The sequence below is a fragment of the Schistocerca serialis genome, chromosome 11, assembly GCF_023864345.2.
Source record: "Schistocerca serialis cubense isolate TAMUIC-IGC-003099 chromosome 11, iqSchSeri2.2, whole genome shotgun sequence".
Lineage (NCBI taxonomy): Eukaryota > Metazoa > Arthropoda > Insecta > Orthoptera > Acrididae > Schistocerca > Schistocerca serialis.
This window is the reverse complement of record NC_064648.1, coordinates 200,073,168-200,099,182: the sequence shown is the minus strand read 5'-3', so window position 1 is coordinate 200,099,182 and position 26,015 is coordinate 200,073,168. Positions and strand designations below refer to the sequence as shown.

The following is a 26,015-nucleotide window of genomic DNA, read 5'->3' as shown; positions in this document are numbered from 1 at the left end:
CTACAAAAGAGTTTGCTTACAAATCACTTGTGTGTCCCATCCTAAAATACTGCTCAAGCATGGGGGGACCCATACCAGATAGAACTAACAGGGGATATTGAACGTACACAGAGAAGGGCAGCACGAACAGTCACAGGTTTATTTAATCCGTAGGAGAGAGTCATAGAGGTACTGAAGGAACTGAACTGGCAAACTCTTGAAGACAACCATAATCTATCCTGAAAAAGTCTGTAAGCAAAGTTTCAAGAACCAGCTTTAAACAATTACTCAAAAGATTTACTACATATCGCTCACAAGGGATCGTGTGGATAAGATTAGAACATTACAGCATGCACAGAGACATTCAAACAATCATTCTTCCTGCAGTCCATATGTGAATGAAACAGGAAGAAACCCTAATAACTGGTGCAATGTGACATACCCTCTGCCAAGCACTTCTTGGCAGTTTGCAGAGTATAGTTGCAGATGAAGGGTCTAGAACATCTGTATGTTTCCCTTAATGTTGTAAACACATTTCTATACGCCTCCATATTGTTCTTGACATTTCTGAGCACATCTGATGCTACAGTGTGATACGCATCTTCAACAGCATTGCATGTGCAGATACCAGTGCCTCAATGATCCATAACGAGTTGTCAGGTGTGGTGAGGTCGGGGCTTCTTGGTGGGCTTTTCAAGGGAGCTGTTGTTGCTGATGCACCACGACCAATCCACCGTCCTGGAAAGCATCCACTTAGGAACTCACTTGTTGCAAGAGCACAGCGAGGAGACATTCCATCTGGCTGTCCGTCGTGTGTGTTGCGCGAGGCCCCTTTACTCGTGCTGAGGTATCAACCTAACTGTGTTTGTAACACGTGTAAGTAATCTGTGCCATTCGCAGTCCCTTGAAAGAAGTACAGTCCGAGGAGACAATGTGATGTCACTGCTACTCATACCATTACATGAAGTACGTTCCTTTCTAACTTGAATGTGAGATGAAAATTCTCTTAAGCTCTAATGATGACAATATTTCTAGCTCGTTTCTGCAATTGTAGACTTAGAGGAAGCTTTTGACAATGTTGACTGGAATACTCTCTCTCAAATTCTGAAGGTGGCAGGGGTAAAATACAGGGAGCGTAAGGCTATTTACAATTTGTACAGAAACCAGATGGCAGTTATAAGAGTCGAGGAACACAAAAGGGAAGCAGTGGTTGGGAAGGGAGTGAGACAAGGTTGTAGCCTCTCCCCGATGAAGGAAACAAAAGAAAAATTCGGAGTGGGTATTAAAATCCAGGGAGAAGAAATAAAATCTTTGAGGTTCGCCGATGACATTGTAATTCTGTCAGAGACAGCAAAGGACTTGGAAGAGCAGTTGAACGGAATGGACAGTGTCTTGAAAGGAGGGTATAAGATGAACATCAACAAAAGCAAAACGAGGATAATGGAATGTAGTCAAATTAAGTCGGGTGATGCTGAGGGAATTAGATTAGGAAATGAGACACTTAAAGCAGTAAAGGAGTTTTGCTATTGGGGGAGCAAAATAACTGATGATGGTCGAAGTAAAGAGGATATAAAATGTAGACTGGCAATGGCAAGGAAAGTGTTACTGAAGAAGAGAAATTTGTTAACTTCGAGTATAGATTTAAGTGTCACGAAGTTGTTTCTGAAAGTATTTGTATGGGGTGTAGCCATGTATGGAAGTGAATCATGGACAATAAATAGTTTGGACAAGAAGAGAATAGAAGCTTTCGAAACGTGGTGCTACAGAAGAATGTTGAAGATTAGGTGGGTAGATCACGTAACTAATGAGGAGGTATTGAATAGGATTGGGGAGAAGTTTGTGGTACAACTTGACTAGAAGAAGGGATCGGTTGGTAGGACTTGTCCTGAGGCATCAAGGGATCGCAAATTAGCATTGGAGGGCAGCGTGGAGGGTAAAAATCGTAGAGGGAGACCAAGAGATGAATACACTAAGCAGATTCTGAAGGATGTAGGTTGCAGTATGTACTGGGAGAAGAAGGAGCTTGCACAGGATAGATTAGCATGGAGAGCTGCATCAAACCAGTTTCAGGACTGAAGACCACAACAACAACAACTAATGATGATAATATTTCTAGGTCGTGAGCTAGAAATTTATCTGAAATGATAACTTCACCACAGTTCACTACATCCGGAAATCAACTTAACAAATTGTGGCATTATGTACGTCTGTTGAGAATGTCTGATCTTAAAGCCTCTATCCATTTGAGATCGCATCGTTGTTCTCAGTATAGTGAGTTACAAAGCATGTTGACATGTCGACTTCGTATGAGATTTTTCAATCAAAGTGAATACTCTGGCATGTGTTTCTTCTTGTATCTTCTTCCTTCCACTTCGCAGCCTGCCTTAACACTGCCAAAAGTGAAAGCGTGTCTTTACCAATCTACAAGTGTTGACTTCTGCGGTGGAGCCTTATTAAAACTTTCCTGAAATTCTCCCGTAATCTATCTCATAGTCTGCCCTGCATGTTGACACTCGTGAACCCACACACACTTGTCGCTAAGTGTCCACGGTGTAACTATGACTGCCGGCCGGTGTGGCCGTGCGGTTAAAGGCGCTTCAGTCTGGTACCGCTTGACCGCTCCGGTCGCAGGTTCGAATCCTGCCTCGGGCATGGATGTGTGTGATGTCCTTAGGTTAGTTAGGTTTAATTAGTTCTAAGTTCTAGGAGACTGATGACCTCAGAAGTTAAGTCGCATAGTGCTCAGAGCCATTTGAACCATTTTTTTGTAACTATGACTGCTCAAACTTGCCACTAATACAAAATAAAACTTGACTTCGAAAAAATGTAAACGCGAATTCCAGAAATTGACAAGCTGCCAACCTGTACAATAACATTTGATACTAAGCATGTGTTACAGGGGTACAGGGACTTCTCACCCACCCTGCGTGTATGAACGTTTCACATCTCCTCCTAAACAAGGGGATCAATTTCATGAAATCTAGGGTGCATTAAAATTTCCACTGCCAATCACAATAAAAGGTTATTTATTTATCACAAGGTTATTTATTTGTCACACGACCGGTTTCCGGCTTGCTCCCATCTTCAGGTGTTTATACATTCATGTACATTTTTATATGCTGGAGATCAATAAAGATGAAGCATCATTATTATAGTTACGCCGTGGTGACAGTCTTTCCACTTAGTTACACACTTATCATTTTCATGTCCACATTTCAGTTTCACAAAGTTTAGCTGCATATTTCACTATTACAATGTGCACTCGTGAAATACACTGTGTTTACATACACCACAGCCCACATGTTTGTATGTAAACACAGTGTATTTCAAGAGTGCACATCGTAATAATGGAATAGGCAGCTAAACTTTATAAAACTGAAATACAGACGTGAAAATGATAATAAGAGTGTAACTAAGTGGAAGGACTGTCACCACAGCATAACTACAATAATGTGCTTCATCTTTATTGAATAGGCAGCTAAACTTTATAAAACTGAAATACGGATGTGAAAATGATAATAAGTGTGTAACTAAGTGGAAATACTGTCACCACAGCATAACTCTAATTATGTGCTTCATCTTTATTAATCTCCAGCATATAAACATGTACATAAACGTATAAACACCTGAAGATGGGAGCAAGCCTGAAACCGGTAGTGTGACAAATAAATAAAATACTTTGGTAGTAGATATCCCTATGGGTCTATAGCAGGTATAAGGCACCACAGTATACCGATCACACACACTCAGTCGGTTCCAGAGGCGAGCATGTCGAGAGCAGGCGCTCGCTTTCAGCACGCAGCACATCAGTAGTCGGGATGAGCCCTAATTCCTCTCCCCAGAGCTTACAGCTCAAGTACACTCCGAATCACAGTCCTCGTCTTTTGCAAAGGAGTCGGAGAGGTACGTGGAGTCGATGGCGAGCCTCTAGAAGGAACAGGTACGGTCTCTTTGCTTATTTTAGTAAATAATATTGTCAGTCACTATAAACAACATACATATAAGGGCATTAAAGTTTGCAACCTTTCGGAGCCACTGGCTCCTCCTCCTGGCAAAACGGTTGAGGGGGCAGAAAGAGGGATAAAAGAAAAGGACCGGTGAGGGTAATTACGGTGACGCATTGCCGTAAAGGATCTCGACAGAGTCATTGCCTTTTAGGAAATGGAGCACCTGGAGTTCTGCAAAGGGCAGATTGGGGTCATGTTGTAGGGACCTGAGAAAGGGTAGTGAAGTAATGCCTGGATGTGAGGAATTCTTGGAAGCTCTTAAGAGATGATTTTGAGGTAGTGGTGGTGGATCAAGTTGGGACTATGGTCTGTTTAGGACAGGGTTCAATGTCAGGTCTGAAGTAGGAACAGTTTTGCGACTGAGTTGCAAAGTCAGTTTCCAATTGACATTACGTGTCAAGGACAGTGGATCTTTCACCAAAGCAGCACGACGAAATGCCAGTTTAGGGTTGAAAGTGAGATTCCTTGATAGTACAGATAATTCAGGAGGGAGAGTGCTTTGGATTGGTTGAGAACACTGTACTACTGCGATCGGTTCTCGCGATAATGAATTATCGTCGGTCTGGGAAGCAGTGTTGAAGGCTGGCGGTTGATAAGGAGGTTGGCAAAGTTCAGTTTGTTGGAGATGATTCACCACTGTCCACCCAGAACAATAACAACTCGTAATCATAAAAACCAGTCACAACAGTACACTGTCCTCAACCTCACATCTAGAGCAATCTCCACTCTTTAACTATCTTCATTATCCAAGGGTGTCACATTTAGCCCTAAACCTGAATTTAATCACGTTGCTTTGGTTTTTGTTTTGTTTTAGGGCGCAAAAAGCAACTGGGGTCATACGCGACCAAGTCAAAACTATAGAACACAAACACAGGGAGGAGTTAAACGACTATACTTCAGTCCCAATGAACAGAATTGGAGACAGCTAAAAACAGGCACGTGGAGGAGGGGGGGGGGGGGGAAAAAAAAAAAAAAAAAAAAAAAAAAAAAAAACACCACCATGCAGAAATGGAGGTCCAAAACTTAAAATTAAATGACCTTCGTCATATTGCTTTGGCGGATAAAAAATAAATGCGGTTGACAGCCCGCGCCTCATTCACTAAAACGGCTGATAAATCGGATGGAAAACGCAAGCTGGAACATAGATTGTTAAAAAAAGGGCATTCCAGCAGGAAGTGGGGGAAAGTTAAAATTTGCATGCAATGTGTACAAAGTGGTGTAGTAGCGCAACTTAGCAGATGACGATGGCTGAAAAGGCAGTGCCCAATACACAGCCTCCCGGCAGAAGAGCTGGGAGAGGATTAATGAGTCAAAGCTTATTTCCGTGAATGGAGAACCATCGGTGATGCTAAAGGGACACCACCTCCTGACAGATGCCAACACAGAGATCATCTGGTGGAATCTAGGTACTCGCAGACTGAGGTACGAGGACTGCAGCCTCGGCAGCTGCGTCAGTAGCCTCGTTTCCTGGCAGACCGACGCGACCGAAGACCCACAGAAATGTGACACTGGCTCCACAAAGAGTGAGCAAGTGACAGTTTTCCTGGGCCCACTGCCCTAAGGGATGAGCAGTTTACAGCACACAGACTTTGGAGGGCACCGAGTGAGTCTGAGCAGAGGACACAATTGGAAAGGCTGTGTTGCCGGATGCTGCTCTGTTGAAGGATCCACTTTCCTTTACACATAACGTCAACTGGAAATATCATTTTGCAACTCAACCTCAAAACCATTCCAAAAGCAGACCTGACACTGAACCCTGTCTCGAACAGACCACAATTCTAACCTGATCCACCACCACTATCTCAAAGTCATCCCTTACAAACTTTCTAACAATTCCTCACATCCAGCATTACTTCACAACCTTTCCTCAGGTCCCTACTACATGACCCCAACCTTTCCTCTGCAGAACTGCAAGCTCACCATTTCCTAAAAATTGAAAACTCCATCATTATTTTCCCAGCAGACAACGGATCTACCACTGTGGTGCTTCAGTGATGGGTGTAAGTGAAGGTCTACTCCAGCTGTCCGACACCTCTACATACAGCATCTGCCATAGAGAACCCGTCCCTGTCATTCTAACAGACCTGCAGTCCCTTGTAAAAAAATTCAGGCCCCTCACAGAGACTAACATCTCAGAACTTCTTACCGTACCCAAACCATGCACCCTACCTTTTACCATCTCTGTAAGATCCACAAACCCAATCAGCCTGGATATTAAACAGTTGCTGGCTTCAAACACTCACCCGACGTACATCTGTCTCCAACACCTGCAATCGATACTACAAAGACTTCCCTCCTATACTAAAGACACCAAATATTTCCTAGATCATCAGAAATCTTTGCCTTTCCCGCTCCCACCATACACCTTCCTTGTCACCGACGATGCCACCCCGACTCTATACTAACATCCCCCCCACATACATGGTCTGTCTGCTTCTGCTGCTGAATATTTTATCAGTCACTGCCCACCTGATTCCAAACCTATGACATCCTTCCTGCTCACCTTAATCAACTTTATGCTTACCAACAAGTACTTTACCTTTGAGAAGCAGATATACAAACAGATGAGGGGCAGAGCCATGGGAACCACGATAGCTCCTTCCTAGGCCAACATTTTCACGGGTCACTTGCAGGCTGCATTCCTGGGGTCCATAAGCCCCTGGTTTGGTTTTGATACACTGAGTACATCTTTGCCATATGGACTTACAGTAAGGGTGACCTATTAAAATTCTCGGAATCTCTAAATACGTTCTCCCAATTCAATTTCACATAGTCCTATTCCGAATCCCGTGCCACTTCCCTTAATATTGATCTCATTCTCACTGAAGATCAGTTACACGCTTCTGTTCGCATTAACCTACTAACAAACAAGAGCAGTTAACTTTGACAGCTGCCATCCTTTCCGTGTCAAATGTTTCCTCCCATATAGCCTCGGCATTCGAAGCAAACATATTTGTTCAGATGCAGACTCTTTACAGCACTGCATCACCAGCATTCACTCGACATATTTACTCCACCAGCCTAGTTCAAAAGCAGATTTTCCGGGCCATCACATCCGACCCCGGTACGGCCGATCCCTCCAAAAAACGACTTTGGAGTACACCACTCATCACTCAGTATCATTCTGGTCCTGAATATATTAACACTATGCCATCCGGCAACACCACATTGGTGTCGTGAGCATAGTATCGCGCAGTGGCCGGTGGCAGCACTTTAGTATCTTTTGAATTATGTTGGCGTTTTGTTTAGGTAACAATAAGCTACACATGCCAACAAGTTTTTTGTTTTTATTTTTATTTCACACTTGTGCCCTTTCATCATGGCAGACGGAAGAGACAATAGGATTATTTACAATGAATGCAACGGACATCTTGTCTGTTGTCCTGGACGACTTGGCCGATTGGGAAGAAGACACTGGATATCAAAAAAATGAAAGTGAAGCAGAATCTTAGGGAGACTTTGGCGAACACTACAGTTGCCAACTGATTTGGCTGAATCAGATGAAGAAGACAGCGCATAGTGGTCAGACTTTGGTTTACTGAGGACCAATAATAAATTTGAAGGATCCCTGGGTCCAAACATATTTCCCAAAGACACACAGAGCATCGAGGATATTGTGAAATTATATATTGGGAATGACCTATTCAAATATACTAGCAACGAAACCAAAATGTACTATAGTCAAAATTGCAATAGAAGGAAACTGGATTTTAAAAAAATGCCAAATTTGCCGACGTTATGGGGGCCTAACTTAGAAAATGGTTTTGGCTTGCTATCCTTATGGGAATTGTAAAAAAAAAGCAAGGATCGGTGATTATTAGTCAACGAATCTGTTGATAGACAAATTGATATTTCGCAAAACAATGTCCCGCAACCGATTCAGACAAATATTATCATTTTTACATTTTTCCGACAACAACAATACACCGGATAATGCTGACTGGCTTGTCAAAGTGCAATTTGTATTTCATTATTTTTCCAAAAAGTTTAAAGAAATATTTAATCTAAGTCAAAACATCTCAACTGATGAAGCAACGATACCTCAGCGTGGACAGTTAAATTTTAAAGTTTGCAACCTGTTGAAAATTATGAAATATGGCATACTTATTTGGATGCTGTGAGATACATTTCCTCATTCAAGATATATTCCGGTGCTGGACAGCCATTAGCAAAGACAGTGATGGAACTATTGGCACCTTCTGATGGAAAGTGGTATCACCTCTGCATGGATAATTATTATAAATGTGTAGAATTTGCAGAGAAGTTACTTGAAAAGAAAATTCAAGTTTGTGGAACAACACAGCAAAATAGAGGATTTCTGGAAAATTAAAGTGCACAAAAGTCAATGTGTTTGAAGCTTGTCACCAACGGAAAGGTGACGAGCTAAGTAATCCGAATAAGCGCTCCGGTGCCAAGTGAATAAATTTGTACAAGATGTGCGGACAGCAAAGTGTTAATCAGCTATTTCAACATTGCCACGACTGCAATCAGGTCCATTCAGTCTCAGATTTTGCCCACCACACCTAGAATGGCATTTTGTCGCACTTCCAATCTCTGCAGTACCCTTGTCAGACCCTGTGCTGTTCCTGCACCTATCTCCCTGTACTACCCAACCCTCCCTACTCTCAGGCTCCAACCCTGTGACCGCCTCTGCTGCAAGACTTGCCCTCCGCACCCTCCTATGACCACATATACCGGCCCTATAACTGGCAAAAATGTACTACCAGAGGGAGAGCCATCTGTGGAATGATACATCGTATACCAGATGTTATGTAAACACAATTCAGATTTTTACACTGGCATGACTGACTACCAGCAAGTTATCAGTTAGAATGAGTCTGCATAGGCAGAGGGCATTACTGGCATGCTCTGCAACATGGTAGTCATGATCTCGGTGCCTGTTTCACCACATGTGCCATCTGGATTCTTCCCCCAGGCAACCCCAGTTTCTCACAACTTTACAGGTGGGAGCTAGCATTACAACATGTCCTCAGTTCTCGTCAACTACCTGCCTTAATTCACGCTGATTTTCAGTCTCGGCATTTCTTCTCAGAAATAATTCCTTTTGTCACTCGTTTTTAGTTTTTTATATCTTATTTTCTGACCCGTTTATTCCCCCCCCCCCCCCCTCAACCACTACCACATACAATTCACTTAGCTTTCTGATCTTGTTAACTAGTGTACGATGTTTTGTCAGTAATCTGTCTTGCGTATTACCCTCTCTTCCATCTTTAAGTTCTCAGATTTCCAAATCTCGTCCAGTGTAGTCCCCTGGAATCAGTTTCCTTCTCATCCAATCCATTTTGGATGACTTACCTGAACTCTCCCCTTTCCCTAAACTTCACCAGTGCTTTTCCTTCACCCCCCCCCCCCTTCAACCCTTTTCCCAGGAGAAGGAGCCACTGGCTCCGAAAGCTTGCGAACTTTTTAATACCATTAAATGTGTGTTCGCCCGCTGCCACTTGGTGAGTAGATTTTCTATCAATACATTATATTTTCAAAAACTGAATATTTTGCAGTAAATGGAGAGGTGATCACACATGTCGATAACGCAACTTCATTAGTAAGATTCTGCAAAAAGAGAGATAGTTAGGGCATTCAAATGATAGATATTTCTGAGAAAATAACCCATTCATTAACAGAAATAAAACAACACGTACAAAACTTCAAAGAAACATAAGTGCCAGCACATAAGATTTTTATTCAGTTCACTGAAGATGCAGAGCTAGAAAAAGTGGACTGTAATCGACTTACAGCAATAACTGGTGGAGAAATTGCTGACATAGGAAAACCACACTAACAAGATGATCTCAAAAATACGTACACATTTATTCTTCATGAAGAAGAGTCCCGTATGGATGAAACAGAAAGCTTACTAAAAATGTACTACGAATTTACACATATTGCACATTATACCAATACGATGAGGAGCAGCATATGTACATAGTCAAAGACTTTTAAAACTTCAAAAGAAAGCCATCTCATGCACAGCAGAACTATCACTGTGGGAATCCTACAAAACCAAATTTAAATAATTTAACATATTACTGAGAGTTAGTTTGTACAAACATGAGACAATTTTCCTAATGATGATAAACTGTGCAGCACCACTAAACAGAGATACGCAAATTTTCCACAACACAAGAACTATAGAAAATTACTGTACCTGTAGCAAATGCTTAGAAAGACATATGGGAAAGAATCTTAGTTAGTTTCACATTCTATGGATCATTCACATGATAAATCATAATGATTTGGAACAAGTTATTTTACATTCATGTCGCATATTAATTTCTAAATAATCTCTTACATGCTAAACATCTCAACTTCTTAATGTATTGAACCTTGGCGTTTTGTAAAATTACTTCAACGACCATTTTTTTGACAAATTATATATGAATTACACAATTCAGCAATTACACTAACATGACTATGCATTCCTAGGACTAAATTTATGCATCAGCCTAGCCCGTAAAAATACGGGCGTGTGCGGCCTGCCCGAAAGTCTGGTGCCTGTAATTTTATGGGCGCATGTTCTCATTCTTCCCCTCCCTTCCTTTTTGAGTTCTTATGGCTCCTGCTTGTCTGGGAGGTGCTACATGGACTGTAGTTTGAGTATTGGTCACTAGATGGTGCGGGCATGCTGTGGAAGGGTGTCCTTCCCTTTTTATTTGCCAGGTTTTGTGAGCGGCGATCCCCCCCCCCCCCCCCCCTCCCCTTCGTGCACCCAGGTTCGTCGTCGAGTACACCATCGCAGGCACTCCTGTCTGTGATGCAGCGTCAAGGGTAACCGCAGCCACGGTCTCCGAGCTGATAGTCCGTGCTCCTGCAAACATCGAACTGTTCGTGCATATGGTTGTTGTCTTGCAAATGTCCCCATCTGTCGAATCAGAGATCAAGACGTGGCTGCACGATCTGTTACAGCCGTGCATATAAGATGCATGTCATCTCGACTGCTAGTGATACGAGGCCGTCGGGATTCTGCACGGCGTTCCGTATTACCCTCCTGAACCAACCGATTCCATATTCTGCTAACAGTCATTGGATCTCGACCGACGCGAGCAGCAATGTCGCGATACGATAAACCGCAATCGTGATAGGCTACAATCCGACCTTTATCAAAGTCGGGAACGTGATGGTACGCATTTCTCCTCCTCACACGAGACATCACAACAACGTTTCACCAGGCAACGCCGGTCAACTGCTGTTTGTGTACGAGAAATCGGTTGGAAACTTTCCTCATGTCAGCACATTGTAGGTGTCGCCACCAGCGTCATTCTCGTGTGAATGCTCTGAAAAGCTAATCATTTGCATAACACAGCATCGTCTTCCTGTCTGTTAAATTTCGCGCCTATAGCACATCATCTTCGTGGTGTAGCAATTTTAATGGCCAGTAGTGTACCTACTCATAAATTGTGGCCCAAACTTTTACTCCTATCTAGGAGATGCAATATCATCTGACATAGGTAAATAATTAAATAGGGTTTGCTCACTTAATAATAGGTGGAGGGCACACACTATTTTTTTTTTATTTCTAGAATTTTTAACTGGTTCAGTTTTGTCCCCTTTTTTTCTCTGTGTAGGACTTCGACATCTATTATGTAGTTGTGGTTTTTGTTAAGGCAATGTTCAAAAAAGGCTGAATCAGGCTTCTTCAATCTTCAGCTTCTATGATGTTCTTTAAGCCCGGTGCAGATTGACCTCCCAGTCTGTCCAATGTAGAAAGGCCTGGCACTCCCAGCATATGATATTCAAGAGCCCACATTCCGTAATGGATGGTTGTTTGTCTTTTGCTTTGAACAACCAACTATCTGGCAGTGGAGGAGCGGACAGAGATTCGGGGAAGTCTCTTGTCCTTGAGATGGGAAGCTGCCCCTACAGGTGGAAGAATCAGCAATGATCAATGGCATGAGGATGCAGAAGGCAATGGAAATCACTGCATTAAAGACACAAAGTGTATCCACAGGACATGTGGCCTGTAACTGAAAAGTGTCACGACAATCTCGCCACTGGCAAAAGATTCCAGAATAATCCCCACATTCGGATCTCCAGGAGGGGACTGCCAAGGGGGAGGTGACAAAGAGAAAAAGATTGAATGACTGATGAAAAGATAATGTTCTAGGAGTTGGAGTGTGGAATGTCAGAAGCTTGAATGTGGTAGGGAAGCTAGAAAATCTGAAAAGGGGAAATGCAAAGGCTCTATCTAGATATAGTGGGGCCACTGAAGTGAAATGGAATGGAATGAAGATGACAATTTCTGATCACGTGGGTACGGGGTAATATCAACAGCAGCAGAAAATGGTGTAACAGGAGTAGGATTCGTTACGAATAGGAAGGTAGAGCACAGAGCGTTACTGTGAACAGTTCAGTGATACGGTTCTTATCAGGATCAACAGCAAAAACACCGACAACAATAGTTCAGGTATAAGTGCCTATGTCGCAAGCTGAAGATGAAGAGACATAAAAAGCGTATGAGAATGCTGAAAGGGTAATATAGTACGTCAACAGGGTGTCTACGTGGACAAGAAAAAAAAAATTCCCGGATGTTTCCCGGATTTCACGGTTAAAAACACAATTTCTCCCGGATGAAATTACGTACAAAGTGGGTGAAAATACATCCGTGTTAAGTAACAGTATACTTTCCCTCGGAGCTGTAAAACCTATCAGTCCTTTGAATCGTAAAGATCTTATACCGGCGGAGGATGTCCCAGCACTTTAGGAAACGAAATCCAGGAAAAACAATGCGTTTGGAAAGTTGTTTGATGCGAGACAATATGCACAGAGTTTATTTTCGTATTGCGAAAGTATATACACAAATTACAGCATGGTAGCTTCCGAAACTCTAAAATAGAGATTGCGTGGAGCGATGCACTTTTGTCAGCTAGTCATAGCTCATGTTACGTGATCTCGCTAGCGAATGACGGCAGTTATTCTTCAGAGCACGAGGCCTACGAGAAAGACAGGCCGCGGCGCGTACGTTACAAAGGTAGGCCGAACTCGCTCAACTCGGCAAAGTGCATTTCAACAAAAGTAACGCATCTCAAGCCACTATTCGTAATATTTTCTGGATCTCCCGGGCCGTATACACCCTGGTCAAGGGAGATGAAAATCCTATAGTCATGGGGAACTGGAATGCATTTGTAGGGGAAGGAGTAGAAGAAAGGGTTACATGAGAACATGGGCTCGGGAGAAGAAAAGGGAGGAGAGAATGATTAGGTGAGTTCTGTAATAAATTTCGGAGAGTAATAATGAATACTCTGTTCAAGAATCACATGACGAGGAGGTATACTTGGAAAAGGCCTGATGATACGGTAAGATTTCAGTTAGGTTACATCATGGTGACAGAGAGATTGTGAAATCTGATACTAGATTGTAAGATGTATTCAGGAATAGAAATAGGCTCAGATCATAATGTCATGGTGATGAGGATTACGCTGAAGTTTAAGCGATTAGTCAGGAAGAATCAACACACAAAAAGCAATGGGATACGGGAACAGTAAGGAATAATGTGACAGGCATGAAGTTCTCTAAGATTATAGATACAGCAATAAGGAATAGCTCAGTAGGCAGTACAGTTGAAGAGGAATGGGCATCTCTCAAAAGGGCAATCGCAGAAGCTGAAAAGAAAAACATAGGTACAAAGACGGTAACTGCGAAGAAACCATTGATAACAGAAGCAATACTTCAGTTGATCTACGAAAGAAAAAAATATTCAGGGAAATTCAAGAATACAGAAATACAAGTCACTGTGGAATGAAATAAACAGGAAGGGCAGGGAAGTTAAGACAAAATGGCTGCACGAAAAGTGTGAAGAAAGGAAATGGTTATGGAAAGAACTGACTCAGCATATAGGAAAATCAAAATAACATTCAGTGAAATTAACAGCAAGTGTGGTAACACTGAGAGTGCAACAGGAATTCCACTGTTAAATGCAGAGGAGAGAGTGGACAGATGGAAAAAGTACATCAAAGGCCTCTATGAGAGGGAAGATTTGTCTGATGTGATGGAAGAAGAAACAGGAGCCACTTTAGAAGAGATAGGAGATCCAGTATTAGAATCAGAATTTAAAAGCGCTTTGGAAAAATCAAATAAGGCAGAAGGGATAGATAACATACCATCAAAATTTCTAAAACCACTGGGGGAAGTGGCAACAAAACGACTATTCACAGTGGTGTGTAGAGTGTACGAGATTGGCGATATACTGTCAGACTTTTGTAAAAACATCTTCCAGACAATTCCAAATACTGCAAGAACTGACAACTGCAAGAATTATCACACAATCGGCTTAACAGTTCACGCATCCAGATTGCTGACAAGAATAATATACAGAAGAATGGAAAATAAAATTGAGGATGTGTTAGATGGCGTCCAGTTTGGCTTTAGGAAAGGTAAAGGCACCGGAGACGCAATTCTGAAGTTGCAGTTGATAATGGAAGCAAGACTAAAGAAAAATCGAGACACGTTCATAGAATTAGTCGACCTGAAAAAAGTGTTAGACAATGTAAAACGGTTTAAGATATTTGAAATTCTGAGAAAAATAGGAGTAAGCTACAGCGAGAGACGTGTAATATACAATATGTACAAGACCCAAGAGGGAATAATAGGATAGACAACCAAGAACTAAGTGCTCCAATGAAGAAGGTTGTAAGACTGGGATGTAGCCACTACTGTTCAATCGGTACATCGAAGAAGCAATGATGGAGAGGAAAGAAAGGTTCAGGAGTGGGATTAAAACGGATGGTGGAACATTGTAATTGATGCCATTTGGTGCTGACATTGCTATTCTGAGTGAAAGTTGAGAAGAATTACCTGATCTGCTGAACGGAGTGAACAGTCTAATTCGTACAGAATACGGATTGAGAGTTCTAAGCATAGAGGGGAAATACCCTCAGACTTCAAGAAGAATATAATAATTCCAATCCCAAAGAAAGCAGGTATTGACAGATGTGAAAATTACCGAACTATCAGTTTAATAAATCACTGCCGCAAAATACTAACACGAATTATTTACAGACGAATGGAAAAACTGGTAGAAGCTGACCTCGGGGAAGATCAGTTCGGATTCCGTAGAAATGTTGGAGCACGTGAGGCAATACTAACCTTACGACTTATCCTAGAAGTTAGATTAAGAAAAGGCAAACCTACATTTCTAGCATTTGTAGACTTGAAGAAAGCTTTTGACAATGTTGACTGGAATACCCTCTTTCAAATTCTGAAGGTGGCAGGGGTAAAATACAGGGAGCGAAAACCTATTTACAATTTGTACAGAAACCAGATGGCAGATAAGAATCGAGGGGCATGAAAGGGAAGCAGTGGTTGGGAAGGGAGTGAGACAGGGTTGTAGCCTCTCCCCGATGCTATTCAATCTGTATATTGAGCAAGCAGTAAAGGAAACAAAAGAAAAATTTGGAGTAGGTATTAAAGTCCAAGGAAAAGATATAAAAACTTTGAGGTTCGCCGATGACATTGTAATTCTGTCACAGACAGCAAAGGACTTGGAAGAGCAGTTGAACGGAATGGACAGTGTCTTGAAAGGAGGATATAAGATGAACATCAACAAAAGCAAAACAAGGATAATGGAATGTAGTCTAATTAAGTCGGGTGATGCTGAGGGGAATTAGATTAGGAAATGAGGCACTTAAAGTAGTAAAGGAGTTTTGCTATTTGGGGAGCAAAATAACTGATGGTGGTTGAAGTAGAGAGGATATAAAATAGACTGGCAATGACAAGGAAAGCATTTCTGAAGAAGAAAAATTTGTTAACATCCAGTATAGATTTAAGTGTCAGGGAGTCGTTTCTGAAAGTATTTGTATGGAGTGTAGCCATGTATGGAAGTGAAACATGGACGATAAATAGTTTGGACAAGAAGAGAATAGAAGCCTTCGAAATGTGGTGTTACAGAAGAATGCTGAAGATTAGATGGGTACATCACATAACTAATGAGGAGGTACTGAATAGGATTGGGGAGAAGAGGAGTTTGTGGCACAACTTGACAAGAAGAAGGGATCGGTTGGTAGGACATGTCCTGAGGCATCAAGGGATCACAAATTTAGCATTGGAGAGCAGCGTGGAGGGTAAAAATCGTAGAGGGAGACCAAGAGATGAATACACTAAGCAGATTCAGAAGGATGTAGGTCGCAGTAGGTACTGGGAGATGAAGGAGCTTGCACAGGATAGATTAGCATGGAGAGCTGCATCAAACCAGTCTCAGGACTGAAGACCACAACAACAACAACGGATTGAGAGTAAACTGAAGACGAAAGTAATGAGAAGTAGCAGAAATGAGAACAGTGAGACACTTAACGTTATGATTGATGGTCATGATGTAGATGAAATTAATAAATTCTGCGACCTAAGCAGTAAAATAACCAGTGACAGATGAAGCAAGAAGGGCATCAAAAGCAGACTAGCACTGGCAGAAAGGGCATTCCTGGCCAAGAGAAGTCTACTAGTATCAAACATAGGCCTTAATTTGAGGAACAAATTCCTGAGAATGTGCACCTGGAGTATAGAATTGCATGGCAGTGAAACATGCACTGTGGGAAAACCGAAACAGAGGAGAATCTAAGCATTTGAGATTTGGTGCTACACATGAACGTTGAAAATTAGGTGGACTGGTAAGGCAAGGAATGAGATGGTTCTGCGCTGAATCGGAAAGTAATATGTGGAAAAAAATGGCAAGGAGAAGGGATGGGATGATAGGACATCCGTTAAGACATCATGGAATGACTTCGATGGTACTACAGGCAATGTAAGTGAGTTAATAATTCCTACTCATCACTTTTTACACATTACAGCAATAGGAATTCTTCTACGGAATAGAAGTTGTCAAATAGAATTTTTTCAGTTTGACTTAAAATTTTACTTTGTTGTGTGTCAGACATTTTATATCTCCAGGTAAGAGGTCAAAAATTTTAGTTACAGCATTGTGTACCCCTTACTGTGTTAAAGACAACCTTAATGTGGAGTAATTAATGTCATGTTTTCTCTTGGTGTAATTACGTACATCAGTAGACCTCAACCTTTTTAACTGTGCAGACCACCTATTTTGTAAAAAAAATAAAAAATAAAAATCCCTAGAGGCTCATTAATTAAATATACAAATAAAAAATATACAGAGTGCCTTCCATAAGTAATAGGACCAATTTTTTTCCGACACAATGGTACACCACAGCGTGTTGTAACCGGCTGGGCTCAGTGGAGGGGGGTGTTAATGCTCTTTGTCTCATTCGGCTGTGAGCTGCTGGAGAGTCAGGATGTGCGTTTCCGTCAACCCCATTTTGAGTTTATGTAACACGGCACAATGGATCTTTCTGTAGAGCAACGGTACGCTATCAAATTTTGCGTTAAAATTGGGAAGTTCGCCACAGAAACGTTTCCATTACTTTAGCATGCCTTTGGGACTGATTGCTTGTCCAAATCACAAGTTTTCCAATGGCACAAGTCGTCCATGGAGGGCCGAGAGGAGATCATCGACGTACATCGCTGTGGACGGCCATCAACCGCACGAGTCGACGAAAATGTGATGTGTGAGCGCAATTGTTTGAACTCTGACAGACGGCTGAGCCTTCAATTGATAGCACAAACTCTAAACATGTCAAAAACAACTGTTTTCTGCATTGTGACCGAAGATATGAACATGAGAAAGGTGTGTGCCAAACTCGTCCCAAAAGTGTTGACCGACGAACACAAGCACATGTGAGTGCTTCGGAGCCAAGAAATGTTGGAAATGATCCTCATTTTTTAAACTCAGTTATCACTGGTGTTGAGTTGTGGATTTCTGAGTATGACCCTGAGACGAAAAGAAAGAGTTCAGAGTGCCACACCCCATCATCGCCCCATCCCAAGAAGGCACGCATGAGCAAGTCCAGGATCAAAACTATGCTCATTGTCTTCTTTGACATCGGAGGGATTGTCCACCACGAATTCGTACCTACCAGGACTACAGTGAACTAGGCTTTCTACTTGGAAGTGCTCAAAAGACTGAAAAGGAGGCTCTCACGCTGCCGAAGCAACATCAAGGACACGTGGAAAGTTCACCACAACTACGCGCCGAGTCACAGCGCCTTCATTGTCAACGACTTCCTGGCCAGGACCAGGAACACATTGGTTCCCCAGCCTCCCTACAGTCCTGACCTGGCTCCTGCTGACTTTTTTTTGTTTCCTCGGTTAAAAGGAGTCATGAAAGGAAAACATTGGGATACGATTGAAAGCATCCAGGCACATGTTACATCAGCTCTAAAGGACATTCCGGAAGAGGCATTCCGGAATGTGTTCCAGGCATGGAACTGCCTTCAGAAGTGTATCGATGCAAAAGGGTGATATTTTGAAAATTTTTGATTATTTGTGCGAATATAAAACCAACAAACTGCAGGGATGTATCCCTGACTGGATATGGAGGTAAAAAGGTCATATGAACTTGTGTCCACAAATTCATCATCGCCATGATAGATGGCGCTGATGAATGAAAGTTCCTCTGACCACATGTCTTGTGTTTCTTGTGTGTTACACACTGTGTGAGATTGGCAAAGCATGCGGTAAGCGCCGTAATGGCCCAGTATTTATGTCATGAAGAAGCTGACATAGCTTTTGTATACGGCCAAGCAGATGGAAATGGTCGAGAGGCAGCATGGCTACCCCAAAACAAGTATGTTCCCAAGGCACCAACCACACCACACATCTCCCTGCACGTTCACCTATCAAGGACCCATGATCACACAAATGCCCAAAATGGACCTGAAATGCTGTGTGATGTGGTTGGTGCCTGTGAAAATACTTGTTTTGATATAGCAGTGCTGCCTTTTGACCGTTTACATCTACCTAACCATACCCCAACACCATCTCGGCTTGTTCTCGACATAAATACCAGACCATTCTGCTGCTTACTATATGCTGCATCAGTCTCACATCCTGCAACATAGAAGGAATGCACGGCATGTGGTCAGTGGAACTTTCTTTCACAAGAAACTTGGCAATGATGCATTTCTGGACACATGTTCATAGCTCCTCTTTTCCTTCATTTCCAGTCAGGATGCTGTCCCTGCAGAGAGAGAGAGAGAGAGAGAGAGAGAGAGAGAGAGAGAGAGCACAGGTACACTCACATACCAGAAGGTCTAATTAGAAAAACATACTATGCATGAACGGTTGAAAAATATGTATTTTTTTTTATGAAGAAAATATTATGTTCACTAAGCTGTCACAACTAGATGAAAACTCAAAATTGAATGGTCAATTTTAAAAATAGCTGAATGAGATTTTTCACATTGTTTGTCACAACGCAACAGAATCAATATCTGGATTAGAACTGATCAATTTTTGCCTGCATTCAATGTACTCCTGTAGTTATTTTCAAAGCGAGTAAGTTCAAAGGCCTCATTCACACAGGTAGTTAGCGAAAAAGCCCATCAACTGTCTCAGTGAACACTAATTCAGTAATACCTCCAAAAAGGTGCTGAGGAAAGCGGTGTGGTAGCTAACACCCTCAACCTGCATTCAAGAGACCCAGGACCAATTCTCGGGTAGACCATCCACGTACTGGTGTCACTCCATGCAAATGCCAGGATGGTTCCTTAAAAGGATGATGGCAGCTTCATTCCCTTCCAGTAGTAAGAAATCTAAGCAAAGCTTCGTCCCTCACAACCTTAGCTGTGGATGGCACATAAATCACTAACCGCATTTTTTCTTGTCTCAGGGTATTAAATGAGTAACATTCGAGTAAGTCATTTTTGTGAATAATTATATCTGAGAAACTACGGAATGGACAAATTACGATTGCGTGTTTATGCACCAGAGCAGCCAGTCTAAGGCATACACTGCCCCGTGGCACCCGATATTAGAAATTCTCTGCATTTAAAGAGACGTATTGACAGTTCATCTGAGAGAAGCAGGACAGGTTTTGATATTACAGAATGTCTGTTGTGAGCAATACAGGACAGTGACGGGGCACTTCATCCTGCACTTGCTGCCTTGACAACTGACTACTAAAGTCCCTGAAACTCATGATAATTTTTATCTCGTCTTCAACTCTCGACCAGCATTCACAGCCCAGTGCCACACTGTCTGCGGCCCGGAAGCAGACTGCGGCCCATGGGTCGGAAACCACTGATGTACATCACTGTTTTGAAATGCAGTGGATTGTTTACAACAAACTTAATGAGGGAATAAACATACTGTGAAGCAGTAGTCGGAATGCCCAGTTGCTTAAAAAGATGCCCACAACATGATCGGGGCTGAACTAAACTGTTTTACGAGCTCCAAAATGTTATAAATGCAGGATGCTTATTTTATAATGGATTGCCACTTAGCATAAAGGGGCCAAGGAGATTAAAAAGAAAGAACGAAATAATATCGAAGGAACATATTATTTGTGGGTGTTGCTATAAAGTGAATCAAAGCTAGCAGACAAATGCATAGAACAAAGATAAACTTAAAATTGGAAACAGTGGAAAGCATCATTTCTACATGTGCCAACCAAATTCCTGAATAGGAAAGGATAATTAGAACACTGCCAATAAAGGAATGAACAGACTACATCTAAATCTACATTCATACTCCGCAAGCCACCCAACGGTGTGTGGCGGAGGGCACTTTACGTGCCACTGTCATTACCTACCTTTCCTGTTCCACTTGTGTATGGTTCGCGGGAAGAACGACTGCCAGAAAGCCTCCGTGGCGCACTCTAATCTCTCTAATTTTACATTCCTGATCTCCTCGGGAGGTATAAGTAGGGGGAAGCAATATAATCGATACCTCATGCAGAAACGCACTCTCTCAAAACCTGGACAGCAAGCTACACCGCGATGCGGAGCGCCTCTCTTGCAGAGTCTGCCACCTGAGTTTGCCAAACATCTCTGTAACACTATCACGGTTACCAAATAACCCTGTGACGAAACGCGCCGCTCTTCTTTGGATCTTCTCTATCTCCTCTGTCAACCCGATCTGGTACGGATCCCACACTGATGAGCAATACTCAAGTATAGGTCGAACGATCGTTTTGTAAGCCACCTCCTTTGTTGATGGACTACATTTTCTAAGGACTCTCCCAATGAATCTCAACCTGGCACCCGCCTTACCAACAATTAATTTTATATGATCATTCCAGTTCAAATTGTTCCGTGCGCATACTCCCAGATATTTTACAGAAGTAACTGCTACCAGTGTTTGTTCCGCTATCAACTAAGTGGGATAAACATATTTACAATGCTGTGTATGTGATTTTTTTAAAAAAGTCTTTCAGTTAGAGCTGTGTCTACTGTCTGCAAGATTGTGTTTTATTCATACTAGTTATCAGCAATTATCATTACTTAAAAATTGTTTTCTCTGTTTTTTGCTGTATCTACAGTGTATGGTTACTATTGTTTATCAGCACTTAAAAATCTAATTTTCCTGTACCAATAGGAAATTTGTAGGTCAAAGTAATTTTGTTCATTCTAATTAAAACTTGCAACATGATGTACCTCACAGCAGCACAAAATATGATCTGCAGACTAAAGCAACGCAACTAGTTCATCACCAAGTTTGAGTACAGCTGAAACAACCCCAGTGAAGACCGGTGGTCACTATTATGATGTTGACGGTCTGCTCTTGTAGAAGCACAAAACACAAGTGTAGGTCATTAGTGCTGGGCGAGGAAGGTGGGCTTTTAACACTCGCCCACCTCCCCAAACTGTCAAAGTATAGGTTCATGTTGATTGCTACATTAAAAATTACCACAGTGTATTTCATTTTGAAATATTTCTGACGGTTTGTTTATAATGGGCAGATTTCAGAGCCAACATTCAAATCTGCAACACTCACTGCACGGTGTACTTGGTAGAGATCAAAAGAGACAGTGCAAGCAGATTAAGTGAAGCATACGATACATTTCACTAACTGACAATAAAACTATTATCTTTTGACGTTATCTCAAGCTTGGACTATGCTATAAATCAATATGTTACCACACTCAAAAATTGGTATTCACATCTGCTAGTTTCAGCTACTCACAAGCAAACTGTCATATTCCAAACTAGGCTGGCCTTCGGGGTGCACTACAACCAACATCCCAAAAAATACAATAAATGTCAGTGATCTGTTCCCATACTGTTTCCACACACATGATGTCACAAGCCATGTCGTCCTTACATTATGGGGCACGGCTATGATATAGTATCAGTTTGTTTAGTTGGGCCACCCACACTGTGAGGAAGCAAGCCATAGGCCTAGCAGTTAAGCATATTAACAGCCATATAATATAAAAATTATGCCGTAAACACCAACATGCTAATGGCACCAAATGCTCTGTAGTTAGTGACCAACGTCCTGCACAAGGGCTTCCTAGTTCTTGACCATAAAACTCATTCCATTTCAGGCCATCAGTGTTTTGTCTGTGGCCCCTGCCTACTTTGGAGGGCCAACAATACAGAACCTGTGTGTACTGTAGCCATTTGCGAAATGATTGTCCTTCTGTGCAGTGAACCAGTAAGCATGCATGTAGTGCCAGAAGCCTGGAACTGTGAGGAAAGCACACAGTTTTCGCTCCACAAGGAAATGTGTTTGGTTGTGGTGGGTGGAGCTGTGAACAACTAAACATCCTATGCCCTCACACTCAGTAAATTAATATGGTTGGAACAGACATCACATGTTTAGTTTGCTGTTTATGGGCCTTCTGATACACACACATGCACTGCTGTATGTTTTCGAAACTGCTATATATTGTCATGGATAACACATTCTTTGAACACATGTCTAATACAACTACTGATGGAAGGCAAAAATATTTTGGCAAAAAATTATATGCCTGAGTACTGAACATGATTCATTTGGAGAAAAAAGCTCATATCCATCTTTTCATCTCAACATTTTACCTTCTTGGCAAGAAGCAAAGAGCATCATCAATTACTATGGACTTGTGTTACTTTTGACGTAGGCTACATTGAACCAAAATCCAACTCATTCTTAAAAACACATGTTCTACTCGAATTTAATTTCCTACTCTTCTGAAGATTTTCTGCTGTTGTTACTAGCTTTGAATGTATTACAAATATTATAAAATAATTATCTTGCTGTAGCTTAATTTTGTTCATTAACTACCGTCAATTTATTAATTAGTCCACCAACACAAGAAAAACACAGCCAAAAAGCAGCATCAATACCAGCTGCTGAACACTCAAATCCAAATTAATCATTTCCACATTTCTTTTCGGCCTTTTACTGCAGCGATAGACTTACAACGTCGGTGCGTGGTGTCTTACTATTTTTCTGATTAAATCAAATAAATAATAAAAAAAAAACACACACAAATCAACAAAGTCTGGAATATTTTTTTTTTTTTTTTTTTAAAAAAAGTCAGACACAAGAGGATATTTTCAGCTTTCCATATCGACAAGAAATCTTTCCCTTCGTATATGTCTGGAATATGGAAGTTTGCAAAACTATTTGCTGACAAACACAATAGCTCTTATCAACTGGATTTGGTCATTTCGAGTATTTGCTTAATTTTTCCACGTGCGAAATCGTTATGTCCTCTCCTTGGTCTGGGTAGTGATATCCCGCATTTAGCGAGTTAACTTGGGGATAGCTAATTAACTAACCTTCCGATTCAACTGGCGTGCTAATTTACAAATTTAAAGTAGTTGTGAAACAAACTACTATAATGTATACGTAAAAAAGGAAACAACGTGGAAAATTAAAAGTGCAAAGTTGCACTTACTTTTCTCATGAGTGGATTCGCAGTCTTCTTTGCAATAACGAATACTTAGAACTGACAACTCGGCCCTACTGTTTGTATACAAAACAAACCACTCTGAACAACTCACAATGATTGGAACACTATCTCGGACAGAGTAGCCAACTCTTTCCAACCAAACCGACGAAGTAACGCTGCACATTTGTCAGGTTATTGAACAAGTATGGATTAACAAATATCCAACGTCTGAAGGTGTGGTCATACTTAGCTGACAACTACGTACTAAACAAACTACACGCTAAGGCGCGATACCGCGATCCAAAAAATATGCCTGTCTTTCTGGACCCGGTCGTCCTAGTACTCCATTTGTTGCGTTACTGCCCTTGCTCCGTAATAATTTTACACAAAATCTAACGTTTTTCACATTCTAACACTTCACTCGCTTTTTCAAGACACAAATACTTACCTCATATTCAAAACGAGACTGTATTGAGGATTTTGATGTTTTGGAGCGAGGGGTTACTTTTGTGGCAAAAACCAGTTTTTTTGCTCTCGGCGTTGTTTTACGGTGTGTCTGTGGCAGCTTTCTCTCCAGCGGCACTTGCTGCGACTTTTTTGGAACGTCAAATAATGTAGGTACTGCATTCCACACCAGCTTCTTTTTTAATTCATTCATAAACTGGTTTGCCTCGAAATGCTGCGAACAGAACTTCACGTTATGGTACAGGTAAAGGACATCTTTCTGCAAAAGGTCGTCCCTTCCGCAGTTCACTGCCCATTTCCTGCTCCTAAAATGTGACGTTAAGCATCACATAAATAATGAACTTATAACCATAACGCAATAGTAAATAAATAATCCATAGATGTAAGATTGTATGTACCTCTCTGGGTCTTTAGGAAACCTAAAGAACGACAAATGTGGTGTCTTCTTCCTATTGTTGGTGCAATTTATTGCACTACATACGCTCCCATTTGTAAAAACCATTTTCCGAATTACTCTAGCCTTCTTCGTACAGTATTTGTGCGAATACGAAATCTATCTCTACAGTGCAGCTTCCTGGCCGCTTGGCGCGCTGTTGTCGTAGTGCTGCTCCACGCCATGGGAGTGGAAGAAATTCTGCCACCGCAATTGCAACGCTGTAAGCAGTCTTAGATCTCGTTTTCTTATTGGCTGATTTTTAGTTGTCCGAGTTTGTTTTTGTTTCATAAATTCATAGCGAAAAAGTTTGATTTACCCCAGTGTGCTTCTAATTACGGCTGCTCGTGTCTATTGTACTCTTCGTATTGCGTTGTAAATATGTTATTCATACACCTTTTGAGTTCTGCTCGCATCCGTAATATTTTGAGGGGTAAATGACTTCAAGTTTATTTTGTTTCCTATAAAACGTAATTGCTTCCGTTGTGAGGTGTTTAGCGGACTTACGTGTATAATATTTATTATAGTTTGCGAAGCTGAGTGTGAATTTCTCGATTTAAATCCATTGTAAGTAAACGGTACGTTGTTCATATTCTACGTTATTTTTGTTTTCCGTACTTTCTCACATGGAGAACGCCATGGTAGCAGGTTTTGACAGTATTGGTATTCAGCTTTTATTATGTCTTGTCACGGAATGATACGTAATGCTTTGAATGGTGCTGCTTCTCGCCTCCTAGTGCCATGCAGTTAACAATGTCTTGCAGGTTATGGATGTAAATGAGTAGGCCCTATGCTTTGTAGTTTGTAGCCTTGGTGAGTAGAGGATTCTTCATTGCAAATGCAAAAAAATGCGACGTCAATTACGTATATGTTATCACACCTGATTAACAGGTAAACAGTACATTATAGCAGAAGACAATGAAAATTTCTGTGGCCTTCATTAAAAGAGAGACTATAAAAATCGGATGGTAACAAAAATTTCGTAGGATACGAGGCGCATTTAAATCGAGCAGTTCACACACGGATTCGTAAGCAGTAACAAACAGTCTGCAGAATAACGTGACGAAACCAGTTTCTATTACATATGAAACACAAACAAATAAGGAATCATTTACCCCGCCCATTATTACGGATGAGAGCATAATATTAGTAACATATTTAGGTTGCAATCCAAAGAGTGTCGTACGCACAAGAAGGTCGTATCAGGAACATAATTTCCAGCCACACAGTCGAAACTGCAATGTTGAGTTTTACAAATGAATACTCTTTACACTGGACTCGCACTCGGGAGGACGACGGTTCAATCCCGCGGCCGGCGATCTTGATTTAGGTTTTCCGTGATTTCCCTAAATCGCTCCAGGCAAATGCCGGGATGGTTCCTTCGAAAGGGCACGGCCGACTTCCCCGACCTTCCCTAATCTGATGAGACCGATGACCACGCTCTTTG

General features: G+C 41.6%; 1 protein-coding gene across 1 annotated transcript in view; it reads right to left on the bottom strand.

The window, feature by feature from the left end:
- LOC126426653 (uncharacterized) overlaps nt 1-23,796 on the bottom strand; it is a 172,994-nt gene extending 149,198 nt beyond the window's left edge. Inside the window, exon 1 of the mRNA XM_050088539.1 lies at nt 23,677-23,796. Within this exon, the coding sequence (XP_049944496.1) occupies nt 23,677-23,685 (9 nt within the window). The 5' untranslated portion in view covers nt 23,686-23,796. The remainder of the gene's footprint in view (nt 1-23,676) is intronic.
- Between the last annotated feature and the right edge of the window lie 2,219 nt (nt 23,797-26,015).